This window comes from Vidua macroura, chromosome 16 (assembly GCF_024509145.1).
Source record: "Vidua macroura isolate BioBank_ID:100142 chromosome 16, ASM2450914v1, whole genome shotgun sequence".
Classification (NCBI taxonomy): Eukaryota; Metazoa; Chordata; class Aves; order Passeriformes; family Viduidae; genus Vidua; species Vidua macroura.
Window position 1 is genome coordinate 3,332,133 of NC_071586.1, and position 16,657 is coordinate 3,348,789.

The 16,657-nt window shown below is 54.0% G+C and overlaps 2 protein-coding genes across 2 annotated transcripts in view; one reads left to right on the forward strand and one right to left on the reverse strand.

Moving 5' to 3' along the window:
* The window catches only part of RHBDF1 (rhomboid 5 homolog 1), a 34,371-nt gene extending 20,547 nt beyond the window's left edge, over positions 1-13,824 (forward strand). Inside the window, exons 4-18 of the mRNA XM_053992246.1 lie at positions 939-1,152; positions 2,830-3,036; positions 3,707-3,829; positions 3,989-4,149; positions 6,348-6,599; positions 7,180-7,291; positions 8,138-8,212; positions 8,780-8,941; positions 9,048-9,148; positions 9,801-9,864; positions 10,292-10,386; positions 11,288-11,363; positions 11,856-11,956; positions 12,209-12,362; positions 13,067-13,824. Coding sequence (XP_053848221.1) covers positions 939-1,152; positions 2,830-3,036; positions 3,707-3,829; positions 3,989-4,149; positions 6,348-6,599; positions 7,180-7,291; positions 8,138-8,212; positions 8,780-8,941; positions 9,048-9,148; positions 9,801-9,864; positions 10,292-10,386; positions 11,288-11,363; positions 11,856-11,956; positions 12,209-12,362; positions 13,067-13,486 — 2,317 coding nt within the window. The 3' untranslated portion in view covers positions 13,487-13,824. The remainder of the gene's footprint in view (positions 1-938; positions 1,153-2,829; positions 3,037-3,706; positions 3,830-3,988; positions 4,150-6,347; positions 6,600-7,179; positions 7,292-8,137; positions 8,213-8,779; positions 8,942-9,047; positions 9,149-9,800; positions 9,865-10,291; positions 10,387-11,287; positions 11,364-11,855; positions 11,957-12,208; positions 12,363-13,066) is intronic.
* A 122-nt stretch (positions 13,825-13,946) lies between these two features.
* Positions 13,947-16,641, reverse strand: SNRNP25 (small nuclear ribonucleoprotein U11/U12 subunit 25). The gene is made up of 6 exons (XM_053992254.1): positions 16,516-16,641; positions 16,355-16,445; positions 16,175-16,280; positions 16,016-16,090; positions 14,933-14,995; positions 13,947-14,140 (listed from the first exon to the last, which is right to left on the reverse strand). Exons 1-5 carry the CDS (start codon positions 16,639-16,641, stop codon positions 14,941-14,943), a joined length of 453 nt encoding a protein of 150 aa, XP_053848229.1. The 3' UTR covers positions 13,947-14,140; positions 14,933-14,940.
* Positions 16,642-16,657: the final 16 nt, after the last annotated feature.

The window sequence follows — 16,657 nt, forward strand, 5'->3', positions numbered from 1 at the left end:
GGGCTGAGGCCAAGGTTTGGGTTTGGCTTGGACTTTCAGGTTTCAACACCTGGGCCAGTCAGCTGTAGGCTGAGAGAGCTTGTCATCTCCTGAGGATGGATTAGCCATGGTGGGAACTGCTTGGCAGGGCTGCCATGACTCCTGTAAGTTTAGGGTACCAGCTGTCCTGCAGGATTTGAAATAGGCTTTTAGTCTGACTTATCCTGATCCCTCTCTGCCTTCCTTGGGATTTTGCTTCTGATCCACTGCTCTTCTGTGGCAGCAGCCACTTGGCAGCAAACCTGCCTTGTGGCTGCAGCCTTGTGCTCCTGCTTCTGCAACCAGCAGCTTAGAAGTGTGTGTGCCTGCCTTTGCAGAGACCAGAACTGCAGCAAGTTTTGCTGTTAATGCAACCCTTGAGGAGGCTAGAAACCCTGCAGCATGAGATGGAGAAGTTAGGGAGATTCTGGGAGTGTGGAGGGGAGGCTGGGAGAGAAGAGAGATTTCTGGTGGATTTTGGGACAAGTTACAGAGCTACGAAACAGTACAGTCTTACAATGGGGACCCAGAGCTGGCCTGGAGATGGTAAGTGTTTGCAATAGATGGTTTTTAAAGTACAAAAACACCTTTCATCAAGCTATTTTCTGAATTTCTGTACCATTTCTTTTCCTTTATTTTTAGAAAAACTCGGAACAAACTGTCCTTTGCCCAGAGTGACTGTCTCCTGTCATTTTTCTTCTGTCTTAAGAGACAGAACGCTGTTGATGGTCAAACATTTCTGGCCAGCATCTGTCAGGTTGCTAAAACCAGCTGAGGACAAGCTGCGAGATGCTCCTGGGGAAGAATCCTGTCCTTGAATTGGGGTGGGCTGGAAGTGACCACCAGGGCTTTGTCTTTTCACGTGCATAAGTCCAAGCAAACATCCTTCTTCTTAGCACTTGTCTGCTGGCATCTTTCAGAGGCACGGCAGACTGGTTTGGGGTGAGCAAAGACAGCGATGCCACTCAGAAATGGCAGAGGAAGAGCCTCCGGCACTGCAGCCTGCGCTACGGGAAGCTCAAGCCTCAGGTCATCCGGGAGATGGACTTGCCCAGCCAGGACAATATCTCTCTGACAAGCACAGAGACCCCTCCTCCGCTCTACGTGGGACCCTGCCAGCTGGGCATGCAGAAGGTGAGTAACCTGGGACAGAGGGACAGAGGGCAAGGCTGAGCTCCCTGCTCGGTGTCTTCAGCACGCTGGCAGCTGTGACCTGTCTGCTGGCTGAGCTCTGCCTCAGCACATCTGGGCTCTGTGCTCAGACTCTTCTCACGTCCCACGTAGGGTTTGGCAGCTCTCTCTCCAGCAGCCTCTCTCTGGTCTCGTTGGCTGAGATCCCTCAGCTGTGCCAGTGGCCCGGAGCAGTGTTGCTCATGCTGTGACTGTGGTGATCAGGGGTGTGCAGCATGACCAGCAGCTCTCAGCCCAGACTTTCTGCTGCCATTTTGAAGGGCAGAATTGTGTTGTACTCAGAGTAACCACTATGTTGGACTCAAATGTACAGTAGCAGGGCTGGCATCACTGGGGACATTTGCCCTGCCCCAGTCAGAATGCAGGCTGTAGGACAGCTACCGTCCCCATAGAAACCTGGATATATTTTAGGACTTTGAAAAGTGTCTCTTGCATCAATGGTGCTACAGCTCTACTCATGGGTCCTCAGAAGTGGTTTTGAGTGCCTGCAAAGGGCACCTGGGTTTGGTGCTGCCTCCTGCTCATTACCTTCAAGTGTGATCCAAGGAGGGGGGGGTCCAGAGGAGCACATCCAGTGACCAGAACTAACCACAGTATCCAGCTCTTCCCACTGCTGCCCTCAGTGACAGTGTGTGGCTGATGGCTGATGGCTGTGCTTTGGTGAGCACCGCTGGGTGACTGGGAAAACAATTCCTCCCAAAGCAGGTCAGTCTGTGACCTGCAGCCTGGTGGCATCACTAAAGCAGAGAAGAGTGCGGTGCATTTTTCAGTCTCATTTTGCCTTGTTGTCTTCTTTTCTGTTAAATGCCTTGCACCTAATCTTAGGTCCCAGGAGACTTAGGAATATTGTTGAGCTGTATGTGGGCTACATTAAATCAGAACGTGGTGTCAGTAGGTGTGAGCCCATTAAGCTTCCTGTTGAGTGTGCAACTGTGGATTAAAAAAGCTCGTAAAACCTTGGGATAAAGCATAGAGGTCTTATGGAAACCACAGCTGGGATGATGTAAGGACAGAGGCAAGGTTTGTAGCTGAAGGCAATGTTTTCATTACGTTGATTCGTATGTTTGGAATAAGTGAGAGCACTGGCCTGAGGAGTCCCAAAGAAGGGCTTGCAGCTTCTGGAAGCTTGCCTGCTTTATCCAGCTGTTAAATTTAATTAATGGAAGCAGATGTAAATATACAGTAAAGTTTCAACAGGATAACAGGAAACTGCTTAAGTCCTGGGCTGTCCAGTATCAGGAAGGAAACTAGCTGAAGAAAGAACATTTCTGTTTTCAGGGATTTCCCAAACTCCTATTTAGGCATCACATTCTCTGACTGTTGAGCTCATTGGCATGAGAGACAATGAAACCAAGAGCTTAGGAAGGGCTGGAGGAGGTTTGGAGTCTTATGTGAGATACTGGAACAGGCTGGTTGACAATAGTCAGTACTAACAAAAGAGAAGAAAACCCAGTAGGCTATTCCTTATCTCCCTATTGTAGAATTGCTTGTTGGTCCCTGCAGGCTGGTTCTTGGTCAATCCCAGGAGCCAGGCCCCTTTCATGGTCTCACGAAGAGAGAGGAGGCTTGGCAGGAAAGGCTTTAGGGGTGGAAGGACTGATGGGCTGCTCCTCTTGGCAGATCATCGACCCCCTGGCGCGGGGGCGAGCGTTCCGGATGGCCGAGGACACGGACGGCTGCAGCGTCCCCCACACGCCCATCACGCCGGGGGCCACCTCGCTCTGCTCCTTCACCAGCTCCCGCTCGGGCTTCAACCGCCTCCCGCGGCGCCGCAAGCGCGAGTCCGTGGCCAAAATGAGCTTCCGAGCGGCCGCCGCGCTGGTGAAGGTACTGCCGGCGCAGGGCACGGGCCACAGGGGCCTCTGCCCTGGGACAGGGTGCAAGGAGCTGCTCAGCACAGGGGATGGGGATAGCTGTGCTGGAGGGGAGGAAATGAAGTCACCTGCTGTTGTGTTACAGCCATGTCCAGAGGAGGCAGATTGGCAAGAAAGCGGGGATGGTGGTTTGGTTTTGGTACAGGTCTTGCTTTTTCTTTGTTGGCCTGAGGACTTTGGCTCCATGGCCAGCAGCCTCAGAGCCTTCTAGCAGGTCCAGTTCAGCCTGTCTGGACCTTTGCATGGTCCATGTGCACCTGGTAAGCAGCCAGGGAAGAGCAGAAATACCTGGCTCTTGCTGTACAAGTCTCTTCATCCTGCCCTGTGCCTGCTGTCCTGGGCTCAGTGATGTTTTTTGCTGTGTCCAGTAGCAGCCATCACTGTGCTTTGGTCAGACACGTTGTACAATACGTGCCAGAGGAGCACGTGGCAAGCCTGGAGGCGGGTGCTGTGGGTTGAGAAGTGGGGTGACAGCTGTGTGTCTCACCAGAAAGGTCTCACACATCACATCTGCTGTGCTCCATCCACAAGCATGAACCAAGCTCAGCACTTGGGCTGGGGTGGGTTTGTGAGCTGGGGGTCAGGTTCTGGCAGTGCCCCCACGTCCCTGTCCCTGGCTGCAGGGCCGCTCTGTGAAGGACAGCACCCTGAGGAGGGCCCAGCGGCGCAGCTTCACCCCCGCCAGCTTCCTGGAGGAGGACACGGTGGATTTCCCAGATGAGCTCGACACTTCCTTCTTCGCTCGGGTGAGGGGCAGGTCTGGCATGGTGCTGGCCCAGAAGCAGAGCAGGACTCTGGTTCTGGCAGGACTGTGTGTGGCAGAGAGCAGCGCTGCTTTCTGCTAGGGCTGCTGTCTCAAATGGGGTGTTGGCTTCTTCTGATGGGACTGCTGTCTCTCTGCCCAGGAAGGAGTCCTTCATGAGGAGCTCTCTACTTACCCAGATGAAGTGTTCGAGTCACCATCAGAAGCTGCAATCAAAGATGCTGAGGTGAAACCTGCAGATCAGACAGATCTCACAGGAGGTGCTTTGGACAAAAATGAGCTTGAAAGAAGCCACTTACTACTGTGAGTATCTTCATGGTAGCTGCCAAAGCATAACATGGGGTAGCCAACCCATTTGGAGTGGGGCCTCCTGCGTGGAGGAAGTCAAGATCTGAGTGCTGTGGGCGTTTGGTGCAGAGCTCAGAGCAGTGCAGTGATGGGTTTTCTTTAAGTCCAGCTGAAGACCTCCTGCCCCAGCTACCCATGATGTGAAAGGTGACTCTGAGGCCACTTCTGCAGTCACTCCAGCAACTTCCAGCTTCATACTAATGTGTCTCAGAGATTGTATCATACCTTGAGGAAGCAAAAGACACTTTAAATCAGCTGTGAGGATGCTGAGGGCCCAGCCTTTGGCTATGGGAGAGCATGGCAAAGTGAGAAAGCTGTTGCCCTTGCCACAGTCACCAGTAACTGTTCTCATGCTCCAAGGAGCGGTGAAGCATTGCAGAGTGTCGAGCTGGGCTGCATTCCTCACTTGAAATGAGAGAAAGGTGTGGCACTGATGCTGAGAGCCCTACAAATATGTGGGTGGTGCTGTGCTGTATGCCTGGATTTTTTCCACCTGAGTAACTGGTACTGAGTAATTGCTCTGTGTTGCTTCCGAGTCAGCTCACCCCAGCAGAGAGCTCTGCTGGGTGTGAACATGGAGCAGACAGGGAGGTCCTTGTTGTGGTTCTGCTGCTCAGCCTGTCTTGCTGTGTTGGCACTTTCCCTTCAAGTGTTTCCAAGAACTTCACTCAGTTTAACATAAGGGGAAGGACAAGTGGTGGGAGTTTGTTGTCACTCCTCTGAGATGGTTTCAGTCTTCTTGGCTCCCTTTGGATCTCTTTAAATAGTTTTATTTATTGAGGAAAATACATGTTTTTTCACACTTCAGAGAGCTGTTATCAGAGTCACAGTTGGGTGTCCTTTCACGTGGTGAGGTGTTTGTTTGGGCATGGGGAGATTGCAGCACTGGAAACACTGGGAAGCAGCATGTCCGCCCCACAGAAACCACTTGACCTCTTGGGCAAGAGCAGGCTGCAGTGGAACCTGCACCTTCTGCTGCAGAAGGACTTCCCAAGGGGAAGCTGGGATATTGAAATGCATCTTCTGCAAGGTGCAATATGAAAAGAGCTGAAGTTTCCAGCAGTATTTTGTCTACAGAGGTTCAGATTCTCCCTTATGCTGTTGCTTGCCTGTACTTCAGAGCTGTTAAGATCTCTCCAGATACTCCAGTCATCTTTCAGAAGAAAGGTTGTTGGCTGTTTTCTCTCAGCACTTCTGACAAGCACTGTCTTTGTGAAGAGTGGGACATTTGGGAGGCCAGAGGAGGTACACTGGACTAGAGCACGTGTTGGGAGCATGCCTCCTGCAGTGCCAGACAATGAGGAGGGTGAATGAAATGGGAGTTAGTTGGGTTTTTTTGGTCAAGTCTGAGTGCTGCAGATGTGACCTTCACACTGCTGTCTAAGAGCAAGGAAATACAAATCTATCTGGATGTGATGGAGACTTAAAAAGCAGGTATTATTCACCAGTAACCTGTGCAATGTTAATCAGATCTATTTTGACAAAAAAGCCTTCTTTTAGCTCAGGATACTTGGGATTTTTATTGCGTTGTTGAAGCCTGCTGTTTTTTATTCTGAAAAATGCACACATTGGTACAAATAAGGGAGGAATGGAAGAGGGACTGGGAGAGGCAGCTGGTACAGCTGGCAGCCTGTGACAGTGCTGCTTTCTCGGTCTGGGAAGTTGCTCGGATTCACTTTTGTCCAGTTTGCCAGTCCAGTCACATTGAAGTGAGGCACTGAAGTGACATTTAAAGGTGGGTATTTCCACTGCTGGGCTAAACTCCACTTCCATTTCATAGCAGATGGCAGAGTTAGAGAATTGAAGTAGGGGAGGAAGTAGATTTGCCTGAGGCTGCAGAGGTGCCTGTTGCAGCCTCCCTGTTTCAGCCTGTTGCTGAAACACTTTAAAGCCTCGAGAGCTCCGCAGTGGTGGGGCTTAGTTTGGCACAGCAGCCTTGTGCCACGCTCTGTGTGTTTGCTGTGCTTTCTGCCACTTCTGTGCTTTCCTTTCCTGGCTCTGGGTAACCCTTTAAAATATGGCTCCCACTTCAGGGCACCTTGTCTGCCATCAGCTGCTGCCCAGCCCAGAGCGGGTGGGCCGGGCAGAGGCTGTGCTGCCACCAAAGGCCACGGGAGGGCTGGTCCCTAGTGCTGTCCTGCTTTTGATTTCAGCCCCCTGGAGCGAGGCTGGAGGAAGCAGAAGGACGGGGCCCTGGCGCAGCCCAAGGTGCGCTTGCGGCAGGAGGTGGTGAGCGTGAGCCCGCAGAAGCGAGGCCAGCGCATCGCCGTGCCCGTGAGGAAGCTCTTTGCCAAGGAGAAGAGGCCCTACGGGCTGGGCATGGTGGGCAAGCTGACCAACAGGACGTACCGCAAGCGCATCGACAGCTACGTCAAGCGGCAGATCGAGGACATGGATGACCACAGGTGAGAGCTGCACTCACAGAGGGTTCCCCATGAACTGCTGAGCGAGGGATTGCTGCTGGCCCTCGGGCACTCGAGTCACTGGTGCTGCTGAGCCCCCCATCTTTGTCCCTTGGAGTGCAGAGCCAGCTGCAGCTGACGGCAGCGTGTTTGTGTCCTCACGCAGCTCCTCATGGTGCGTCTGTGTCTCTGCTGCCTGGAGGGACTGCAGGTCTCTGTGCCACCACCGCTGTCCTGTGGTGAACAGCAGGGCTCAGCTATCCCTGCCTCTGGTCATTCCCCTAGAGTCATTATTTCAGAAACACAGCACAGTTTAGCATCAGACTTTGGTGTTCCCGTGGATGTTTCCTTGGGAAAGAGTGGTTGCCCAGGGTAATGGGGGAGTCAGAGTAAACAGGTTCTGTCTTTGGCAAGACCTTAGGTCATTGCCTCCGTCCTGTGCACTCCTAGGTGATCCTGGCCATGTACCCCAGATTTTGGCGAGGTTTCTGGGGGAAAACAGCAGCTTTTCCCCTCTGTTCTGTCAGCAGATGTAATATGTCTGTGTTTCTGCCTCTGATCCTTTCCCCTTCCTTCGATCCAGGCCTTTCTTCACTTACTGGGTCACCTTTGTGCATTCACTCATCACCATCCTCGCTGTGTGCATCTACGGCATCGCCCCTGTGGGGTTCTCACAACACGAAACTGTTGATTCAGTAAGTGAATCCCCCTGATGTGCCTGGAGTGTGATTGAGTTTAGCCCTCAGCTGTTGTGTCACAGCACACTGGCTCCTTGCCTTCTGGCTGGGTGCCTGCTGTCCAGCTGGGGGGCTGCCTGGAGGGTCTCTGGGAGCCCCCACACCTTCTCTCCCTCCTGCAGCCACAGTGCTCCTGATGTCAGGTTATAGCTGACACGAAGCACGGTGGCTGTGCTGGCAGCACTTCCAAACAGCTTGTTCCCCTCCTGGTGGAGACCAGAAGGATGATCATGGCAGGGAAATACTTCAAACCTGAGCTAAGTTTTTGCAACAGTTGCAGGATTTTGCTTCTGCCAGGGGTAAAACTGACTTATGTGACTTTGGGAGCTGATTTGAAGCTGTTTGTAGCCTTCCCACACATTGTTAAAGGTTTCTGGGATACAGATATCTCTACAGCCATGTCCCTGCTCCATGCAGGAGATGCCTTGGGGAGCTTCTCAGCTGCATATCTGACAGCTTTCAGAGCACCTGGGCCTGCACTGCCTGTGGATGCTGCCTGTGCTGCTCAGCTCTGTGGAGCTTTCTGCAGGCTCAGGCCACTCCAAGGCCTCCAGGCCCTGGGATTTCTTGAAAGTTGAAGTAGCCAGACAGACATTTTGAATAAAACCTCAACGTGAAGGTGCTCACACCTTGATGGGGGTTTACATGTGATCCTGCAAAAAACCAGATGGAGAGAGCTGTGGGCCCCGTCATTGGCTGTGGGGATTCCTGTTCACCCTGGGGTTGTTTTCACCAGTCCCCACTGCTTGCCCTGCTGACTCTGGGGGCTGGAGCTCACAGGGCTCTTGCTTTCTCTCCTTGTAGGTCTTACGAAACAGAGGGGTTTATGAAAATGTTAAATATGTTCAGCAGGAAAACTTCTGGATCGGCCCCAGCTCAGTGAGTGCCGCTGGTGGGACTGTTAGTGGGTGGATGGGGGACTGTGTGCTGCAGCTGTGCCACCCCATGGACCAGAGCCCTCTGCTGCTTGGAGCTCAGGGACCTGCTGTCACTGTCAGGGAGCAGCAGTGCTCCCAGCCCCAGCTACCCTGCAGAATGGGGTGCCTGGAGGTTGGGATGGACCTTGGCTTTCCTGCTTTGCACCCTGTTCCTACAAAGACAAGCATGGGGTTAGAAAAAATGCAGGAGTTGTATGGTGCGTGACAGCTTTCCTGATGCCATTCCCCCTGGAAAAGACGAAAATGAAGGGGAAACGTCACACAGTTTTCTCTTCCAGCCATAGTGCTGGCCTTTCTGGGGCTATGGGCAAAGAAATCCCTGAACTTTTGTTCTGGACCTGTCTCCAAAGCAAATATGGAGAATGTGCATGGTGTGTGTTGGGTTTCATCGTGCAGGACTTGTCGCTGGCCCTTGAGTCTGGGTAGGGGTACCCCTAGCAGCTCCCTCAGCCTGCTCTGCCCAGGCAATTGTTGTCTTGGCTGAGCTGAGTGTTTCCATCTCTTCCAGGAGGCCCTGATCCACCTGGGGGCCAAGTTCTCCCCGTGCATGAGGCAGGACCAGCAGGTGCACAGCTTCATCAGCGCCAAGCGGGAGAAGGAGAAGCACTCGGCGTGCTGCGTGCGCAACGACAAGTCAGGCTGCGTGCAGACCTCGGAGGAGGAGTGCTCAGTGAGTGCCATGGCCCTTCTCCTGCCAGCCCTGCAGCCTCAGGGTTCCATTCTGCTGATGCTTCTTTCCCTGGGCTTCATGGTGACACCTCTCCTCTCTCCTGCAGTCCACGCTGGCCGTGTGGGTGAAGTGGCCCCATCACCCCAGCACACCGATGCTGGCAGGGAACAAGAGGCAGTTTGGCTCTGTTTGTCATCAGGACCCCAGGTAGGTCCTGCCTGGCCCAGCTGCCATCCTCGGGGGGACAGGGCTGCTGTACAGTCAGTCCCAGGCCAGTGGATTGCTGGATGAGGCAGCAGGAGCTCTGGAGGGGTGTGGGGCAGTGATGTCCCTGCACTGCAGGGGAGGCTGATGCAGGGTGTGAACATATTTCTCCTCACCTCTGGTCTCTGCTGTGGGCTGCCCACCTGAACAGAGGCCTGTTGTGAGCTGTGGGTGCCTTTCTCAACCCTCTCCCCCTCCTCACCTGCTCCCTGCACAATTCCCTGCTTGGGGGGCAGCAGTCACGAGCATAGCACACCTCTGTCCAGGAGCCCAGCCAGCTGCTGGCTGCCTTGGCACAGTCACTGTGGGCTGACGTAGAGCTGAAAGCAGCTGAATTCCTGCCCTTGGGGTGTGTCCACCTGAAAGAGATCCAGTTTGTTGCTGGGCAGCTGCGTGCTCTCTCCCTTTGTGATCTCTGCTGGAAGGAGGCTGAGGCATGGCCAGCATGGCCTTGGCTGGTCTGGTGTGTCAGTGTCACCATGCAGGGACACAGGGAGCTGTGGAATGGCAGCTTGGGCACAGGCAGAGTGTGGAAATCCCCCCTGGTGCTGGGGAAAAGGTATTTCTCAGGCTGATATGTGCTTTGTTGCTGCAGGGTGTGTGAACAGCCAGCCTCGATGGAGCCCCACGAGTGGCCAGATGACATCACCAAGTGGCCGGTGAGCATGGCCAGAGGCACAGGGCCTGCAGGGCCAGCTGCAGTGTGGCATTTGCATCCCACTGTGCAGAGCCTCAGCTGTGCTGGTGGGAAGGCAGGGCCTCTGGTGCAGCTTCTGCTGCTTGTCACAAACACCAGCTCAGGGCAGCTGTGCTCTGCCCAGCCAAGGCTCAAAGCCCTCCAGCAACTAAAGTTGTCCTGTGCCAGCTAAAGCTCTGGATCCTGTCAGGGTAACAGGGAGATGGAAACCAACTCAGCCTTGGGCTGGAGAGGAGGTGTCAGCTGATGCTCAGGCAGATGGAGTGTCAGGCACCATCCTGCTGTCAGAGGGAGCTGTGTCTGGGATCTGGCTTCTTCCCAAGGGGCTGTTTTGATTTTACCCAGCCAGCAAGCAAAGCTGTGGCTGTCTGACTGTTGTTGTTTTCCAGATCTGCACAAAAAACAGTGCTGGGAATTACACCAACCACCTCCACATGGACTGTGTGATTACGGGCCGGCCCTGCTGCATTGGGACCAAGGGAAGGTAGTGAGTTTTACCTGTATGGAGGGGCTGGGTGTTGGGGTGAGACATGGGGCCTTTTCAGGTTGTAGACCCAGCCATTTGCCCTCCTTGTCCTTTCCACACACCGCCCAGAGCCCTGCTGGGGAGTTGGACAGAGAGCCGTGACAGGTCTCCCAGATGGAGCAGGGGTTAACAGCCAGCCTGAGGCTGGCACAGCAGGGTATCTCACTCACCTGGTCCTGCAGTATGGAGGGATTTGGATACCAGTTTGGAGGGATTGAACAATTCTGCTGGGAAGTCCTGCATTTTTCCTTAGCAGTGGCCAGCTTGTTCCTGACAGGCTCCATTGTCCCCAGCCTGCAGTCCCTGGGCACTCAAAGGAGATGCCAGGAAATGGCCTACTCTGGGTTTCCAAAAGAGGAAGATGCTGTTTTTCTCATGTTATCCCTGAGCTTGAGTAGTCACCCAGTTCTTGGGCTTGGCTTTCCCTGCTAGGGAGAAAAATGTGTGCTGTCCCAAGGAGTTTCTCTGTCCCTGAATGTCATGACCAGGATACTCTTGACATAGCCCCCCCTTCCCCTCTGCCAGCTGCAGAGGCACAAGACTCGCCCAGTCTGAGACACAGCTTCCACAGGCTCTGGTGGCTCTTCCCAGCTCTAAACAGCAGCTTTGGGACCTGCCTTGGAGTCCTGGCACGCAAGTCTGTGGAGCTTTCCTGGAGGAGAGAAGCAGGAGGGGTGTGTGGAGAGGCACTGGGCTCAAATGGGAATGTGTTCGTGCCTTTGCTGAGACACTACAGCATGTCAGAGGCAGCTGAAGGCATCAGTTCTCATGGATGGGATGAGAAAAGCAGAGTGGGTGGCCTGGGAGGGCACAGGAATGATCCATTGTGCTTTCCATGTGCGACTTGTGCCTCCTGCAGGTGTGAAATTACCTCCCGGGAGTATTGTGAATTCATGCGGGGCTATTTCCATGAGGAGGCAACGCTCTGCTCTCAGGTAAGGGTGCAGTGGGGGGGTTGTATGGCTGCCCTTCTCCCTCCAGGTGCCCTCAGCAGCTTGGCAGGATCTGGGGTGGCAGTGCTGCAGATTAGGTGGGAGTCCTGTGTCCTGTCCCTCCCTGAGCCTGGAGGAAGCTGCTGCTCCTGGCTGGAGTGGCAGAGGTGGCTGCATCTGTCCCCCTTTGGGGGCCAGTTTAGGACTTGGGCTGGCAGCTGTGAAAGGCCACCATGGGACCACTGTGAAAGCAGTGGCTGAAGGATCCACAGTCTGCTCCATGGGCAAGCAGATGCCTCAGCTCTGGGTGCTGGGGTGAAAAATGAGGGCTTAAAGCTGCCACAGGGAATGGGATGGGTTCTGTAAATCTCTGTTGGAGACAAAGCCTGGTACTTGGTTCAAAGAGAAGTGGGAGGGGAGCCCCTCTTCCAGAGCTATCTGCAGTGTGCCCTGGGCTTGGAGAAGGACCACTCTCAATACCCACTTCTGCCCTAGGTGCACTGCATGGATGATGTCTGTGGGCTCCTTCCTTTCCTAAATCCAGAAGTCCCTGACCAGTTCTACCGCCTCTGGCTCTCGCTTTTCCTCCACGCTGGGTAAGCAGAGGTGTAAAAGTTCCACTGTCAGGGTGGGGGCACCCTCAGGCCAGGGACTGCTGTGAGGGTTGTGGCTGTCCCTCGTGGGGACACAGGGATCTGAGCTGTGCTCTCTGCCAAGGTTTGCCATCCTGTGTTTGTTGGGAGGGATTAGCAGCATGGGTAAGGCCAGAGCAAGGCTGGGGACAGAACACGAGCACAGGGGTGACTTCAGTGGCTGCTGCTTCAGCTCCTGTACTCTGCACTTGGCAGGATCCTGCACTGTCTGGTTTCAGTCTGTTTCCAAATGACGATCCTGCGGGACCTAGAGAAGCTGGCAGGATGGCACCGCATCTCTATCATCTACCTTCTCAGTGGCATCACTGGGAACCTTGCCAGTGCAATATTTCTACCCTACAGAGCAGAGGTGGGTCTCCTGCAGCCCAGGGTCCTGGTAACTTGCCCTGAGCACAACCCTTCTCTACATGCCTGTGCCTCTGTGGCTGAGGCAGAGCGACCAGAGCTGGGCTCACCACTGCAGCCTTGGCACTTGTAGCTCAAAGATGGCACCACACCATCATTTAACTGCTGAGCAGCAACATCCCAGGGTACCATGGGCTTTCCAAGTGGCTGGCCTGGGCTGGCTGCAGGAAAAAGGCTCCTTCTCATAACAGATGGGGGATTGTCCAGCCACGGGGTGAGAGAGGCCCCAGGCAGGCTCAGGATCAAGAGTGGTGTCAGACACCCTCCACCTGAGAGTGGCAAAGAGCAGAGCTCACCGTGCCCACAGGAGACTGCATGGCTGGACCTGCAGGAGCCTTCATCTCCTTTCATAAGGGAAACTACAGGGTGGGTGGGGCAAGCCAGGAGATTGCCTTCAAGGGCTTCTCCCCTCTGGCAGCTTAAACCAGATCTGCCCTCCTTAGTCTGTTCTGGCCTCACACCTTGATCCTAAATCCACCCAGGCCCCTTTACTCCTGGTACCCCATTATATGGATGAAGTTGCAGAGTCTCTTTGCCAAGAGCCACTGAACAGGATTTGAGTAAGGAGTAACTAATTCCTGGAGCTGGCTGCAGAGGCCAGGCAGGTGGCGTGAGCCTGACATTATCTGTAATGCTCTTCTTCTGCAGGTTGGCCCTGCAGGATCCCAGTTTGGAATTCTGGCCTGTCTCTTTGTGGAGCTCTTCCAGAGTTGGCAAATCCTGGCACGCCCATGGAGGGCTTTCTTCAAGCTGCTGGCTGTGGTGCTCTTTCTTTTTGCCTTTGGCCTCCTGCCTTGGATCGATAATTTCGCTCACATTTCAGGATTTATCAGTGGTTTCTTCCTCTCCTTTGCCTTCCTGCCCTACATTAGCTTTGGGAAGTTTGATTTGTATAGGAAACGATGCCAAATTATAGTTTTCCAGCTCATCTTCATTGCACTCTTCTCAGGACTGGTGATTCTGTTCTATTTCTACCCCATCAAGTGCGAGTGGTGCGAGTTCCTCACTTGTATACCCTTCACAGACAAATTCTGCGAGAAATACGACCTGGATGCACAGCTCCACTGACAGCAAAGACTGGCTTCTCGAGCAGGCCCTGGAGATGGACTGTCTTTGCATTTGCTGTGCCAGTTCCATGGGGACAAAGCCTCTAATCCAATGACACTTCTAACCCTGCCCGTGGTTAATTTAAACTGTCTCCTTAGCACTTGGCAGGCATGGTTTGCCTTATCTCAGAAGACTCTGAAAAACAGAACGTTTGTGCCTTGTTCAATTGTATTGAACCTTTTCTGCTGCCATTATTTTTATTACACTAGTTTCAATACTACATTTTTAACCAGAGTTGTTTACTACTGCTAAGGTGGTGATTAAACGGTGAGGTAGCGTTTTAGCTACTGTGAATTGTTCTGAGTAGTCCGTGCCTACCTTTGTTACTTAATCTCACTCCTGCTGTTGCATGCACCCTGTGGAGCACCCAAACCAGCCAGATACACATCTGCAGCTGGAAATAAGGGCCTGAAAAGCCTCAGAAAACTAGAGGGTGTCTTTAATCCCTGGAATCCACATACAGCTCAGAGGCAAACACCACAAACAGCAACTGTAAAAAACATGAGACTGTCCAGTCAATGGAGTTTGTTCCTCTTTGAAGTGTGACAGCCTTTTCCTCCAGGAAGGTGCTGAATCCACGGTCTGATCTTGGTAGGGCCGGATTCTCTGCTGTCTCTGTTTAAGAAAGAAAATACTTGTCAGTGACAATAATTACTGCATGCTGGGCTTTTCTCACCACACTGCCATGATGGTCCAGGAGGGACCAGCCAGTGCCAGCACCCTGAAGCGGCTGGCTGTTGTTAGGGCACACATCTTATTACACTGGATCTTGAAAATATGCCAGTGTTGAAAGAAGAATAAAAGGTAACTGTGGTCAAAAAGGAACAGTTTTTAACCCAGCTACCTGGAGCAGCAAAACAACACAAGGCTTTGGACAAGCTGCTCTTACCCATTCTTCAGCCACTGTGACTGTTTCTAAAAGCGTAATTTAAAACTTAGTAAGCCTGAGAGTCTTGGCCACATCTTGTGTTTGTGTGCACAACTTCCTCAAAATAGCAGTATTAATACCAGAATTATGTCTGCATGAGCTAGAAACCCAACCATGCTTCTGACAATGATTTCCAGACATTTAAAAAGCCTAAAAGTAAGCAAGGTCCTAGAAGCAATTGCAGCAGCAAAGAACACTGTGTTTAATGAGTCTCAAGACAATGTAGAAGCAGATTGAGAGTCTAAACATAGAGTCAGCTATTCCTGCTGCTGCTCCCAGTGTATGTTACCTGAAGTAGCTGAATTATCATTCCCTGCCCTGAGAATAGCACAAACAACACTGCCAGGATCTGGAAATAGGCACCAGCCCCGTGCAGACATTCAGAAATACTCTGCCAGCCAGCAGAGAGCAGCAGCCTCAACGCCATGGCCTGGGGAAGATGAGGAACTGGGAGCTCTTAATGGACATTTGGGACTCACCGCACAGGTTACTTCCGAAGCTTCTTTATGAAGCTGACCTCATCCCGGTTCCTGATGCCATACCTGAACACAGAGTTGTGCTGTTAAATGCCAGCTTCCCAGGAAAAAGAACCTGTGAAACCCTACAGCTTCATCTTTCCCAGGGACAGAGGGACTCCTACAATCCCATGCTGTGCTCTACTGAGGACACATTAAAATTCTCACTTGTGTATGCGGGATGGGCTGCCAGCATTGAAGGATCTGCTCATCTGCCTTTAACTGCAACAACTCCTTAAATGCAACATCTGTCACCCAGGCTCACTCTTCCAAGGACAGCTTTGATTAGGGCTGTCTTACTGAATTTTTAGTGCTTCAGACCACCTTTTCTCGCTGGTCTGCAACAGGCTGGCAGACACAGCACTGCAGGGAAGTTCCTCACTCCTCGCCTCAAGAATGGGCAGGGAAACCTGGGAGTCACCTGTCAGTGTTACCAGACTGTTACCAGACTGTCTGAGAGGTGGCTGAGCAGCTCCAAAGATCAACACCCATCCTTGGGTTCCCTCTTTGCTTGGCATTCTTCATAGAATCACAGAATTTTACAGGGTTGGAATGGACCTCACAGACCATCCAGTCCCAACACCCCTGCCGTGGGCAGGACACCTCTCACTAGGCCAGGTTCCTCAAAGCCTTATCTAACCTGGCTTTGCCCACTGCCAGGGCTGGGGCAACCGCAACCTCCCTGGGCAACCCGTTCCGGTTCCCTGCTCTTTCCTATCCTACATCAGTATCTGTGCCGAGCTGAGTAACTGTAACCATTCTGCAGGAGTTTGGGAGGGATGGCCAAGGGTTCTGTGGGGTGCTCTGCACTGGCTGAACCCAGCACAGGATGGTGCTGGCTGAGGATGAGGAACCCCCCAAGGCCAGCCTGTCCTGCAGAGAGCCTCTCAGTCTGCCTGTCCCACTTCTGTGGGCAATGCTGTCCCACCTTCCAGGCAATGTGCAGTACAGGACCCCGATCCAGGGCACAACCTCCCAGCTCAGCCCTGCCCGTGGGGATGCTGCGTGGGCCCCTCTCAGCCCCCCAGCGCTGACTCGGTTACTCACTCTCTCAGCTTCTTCCTGTCATCCGCCAGCTTCTCTCCATTGTACGTTAGGTGGTACGTCCTCCATATGTACTTCCTGCGGGACAAACACTCAGGGGCAGCCGCGGGAGCGGCACCGGGCTGGGATGCGCTCCCGAGCCGCCCGCCCGGCCCCGCTCACCAGCTGAGGTGCTGGACACCGCCCTGCCGGGCCTGCCTCAGCTGGATGTGCCGCCGCAGCGCCTTCTTCAGCTCCAGCACCGAGGCGTTCTGCACCACCACCACGGCTGCGGGGCGGGGAGAGCCGGGTCAGGCCCGCCGCGCCCCGGCCCCCGCCCGCCCCCGCCGGCCCCGCACGCACGCACGGTCTCGCCGTCCGCCTTGCACACCCGCACCGTCATGGCCTGCCCGTACTCCAGGGCCACCTGCGAGCCGATCTCCTCCGCCGTCACCTGCGGGCGAGTGACCCGGCCGTGAGCCCAGCCCCGCCGGCCCGGCCCGGCCCCCGCGCCCCGGGCCCACCTGCGGCGGGAGGTCGCAGAGCAGCGGGTCCTGCAGCAGCCGCGCCAGCGCCGCCTGGAACAGCTCCAGCACCTCGGCGTGCGCCAGCTCCTCCGCCGCCTCCTCGGCCGGCTCCTCGGCCGCCATCGCCGGAAGGGGCGGG

Bases quoted from the DNA above. Each gene is read 5' to 3' on its own strand.
- SNRNP25 (XM_053992254.1), bottom strand. From the start codon at position 16,641: ATGGCGGCCGAGGAGCCGGCCGAGGAGGCGGCGGAGGAGCTGGCGCAC. The intron at 16,446-16,515 runs GTGGGCCCGGGG...ACTCGCCCGCAG, and splicing joins TCTGCGACCTCCCGCCGCAG to GTGACGGCGGAGGAGATCGG. The intron at 16,281-16,354 runs GTGCGTGCGGGG...CCCGCCCCGCAG, and splicing joins GGCGGACGGCGAGACCGTGC to CCGTGGTGGTGGTGCAGAAC.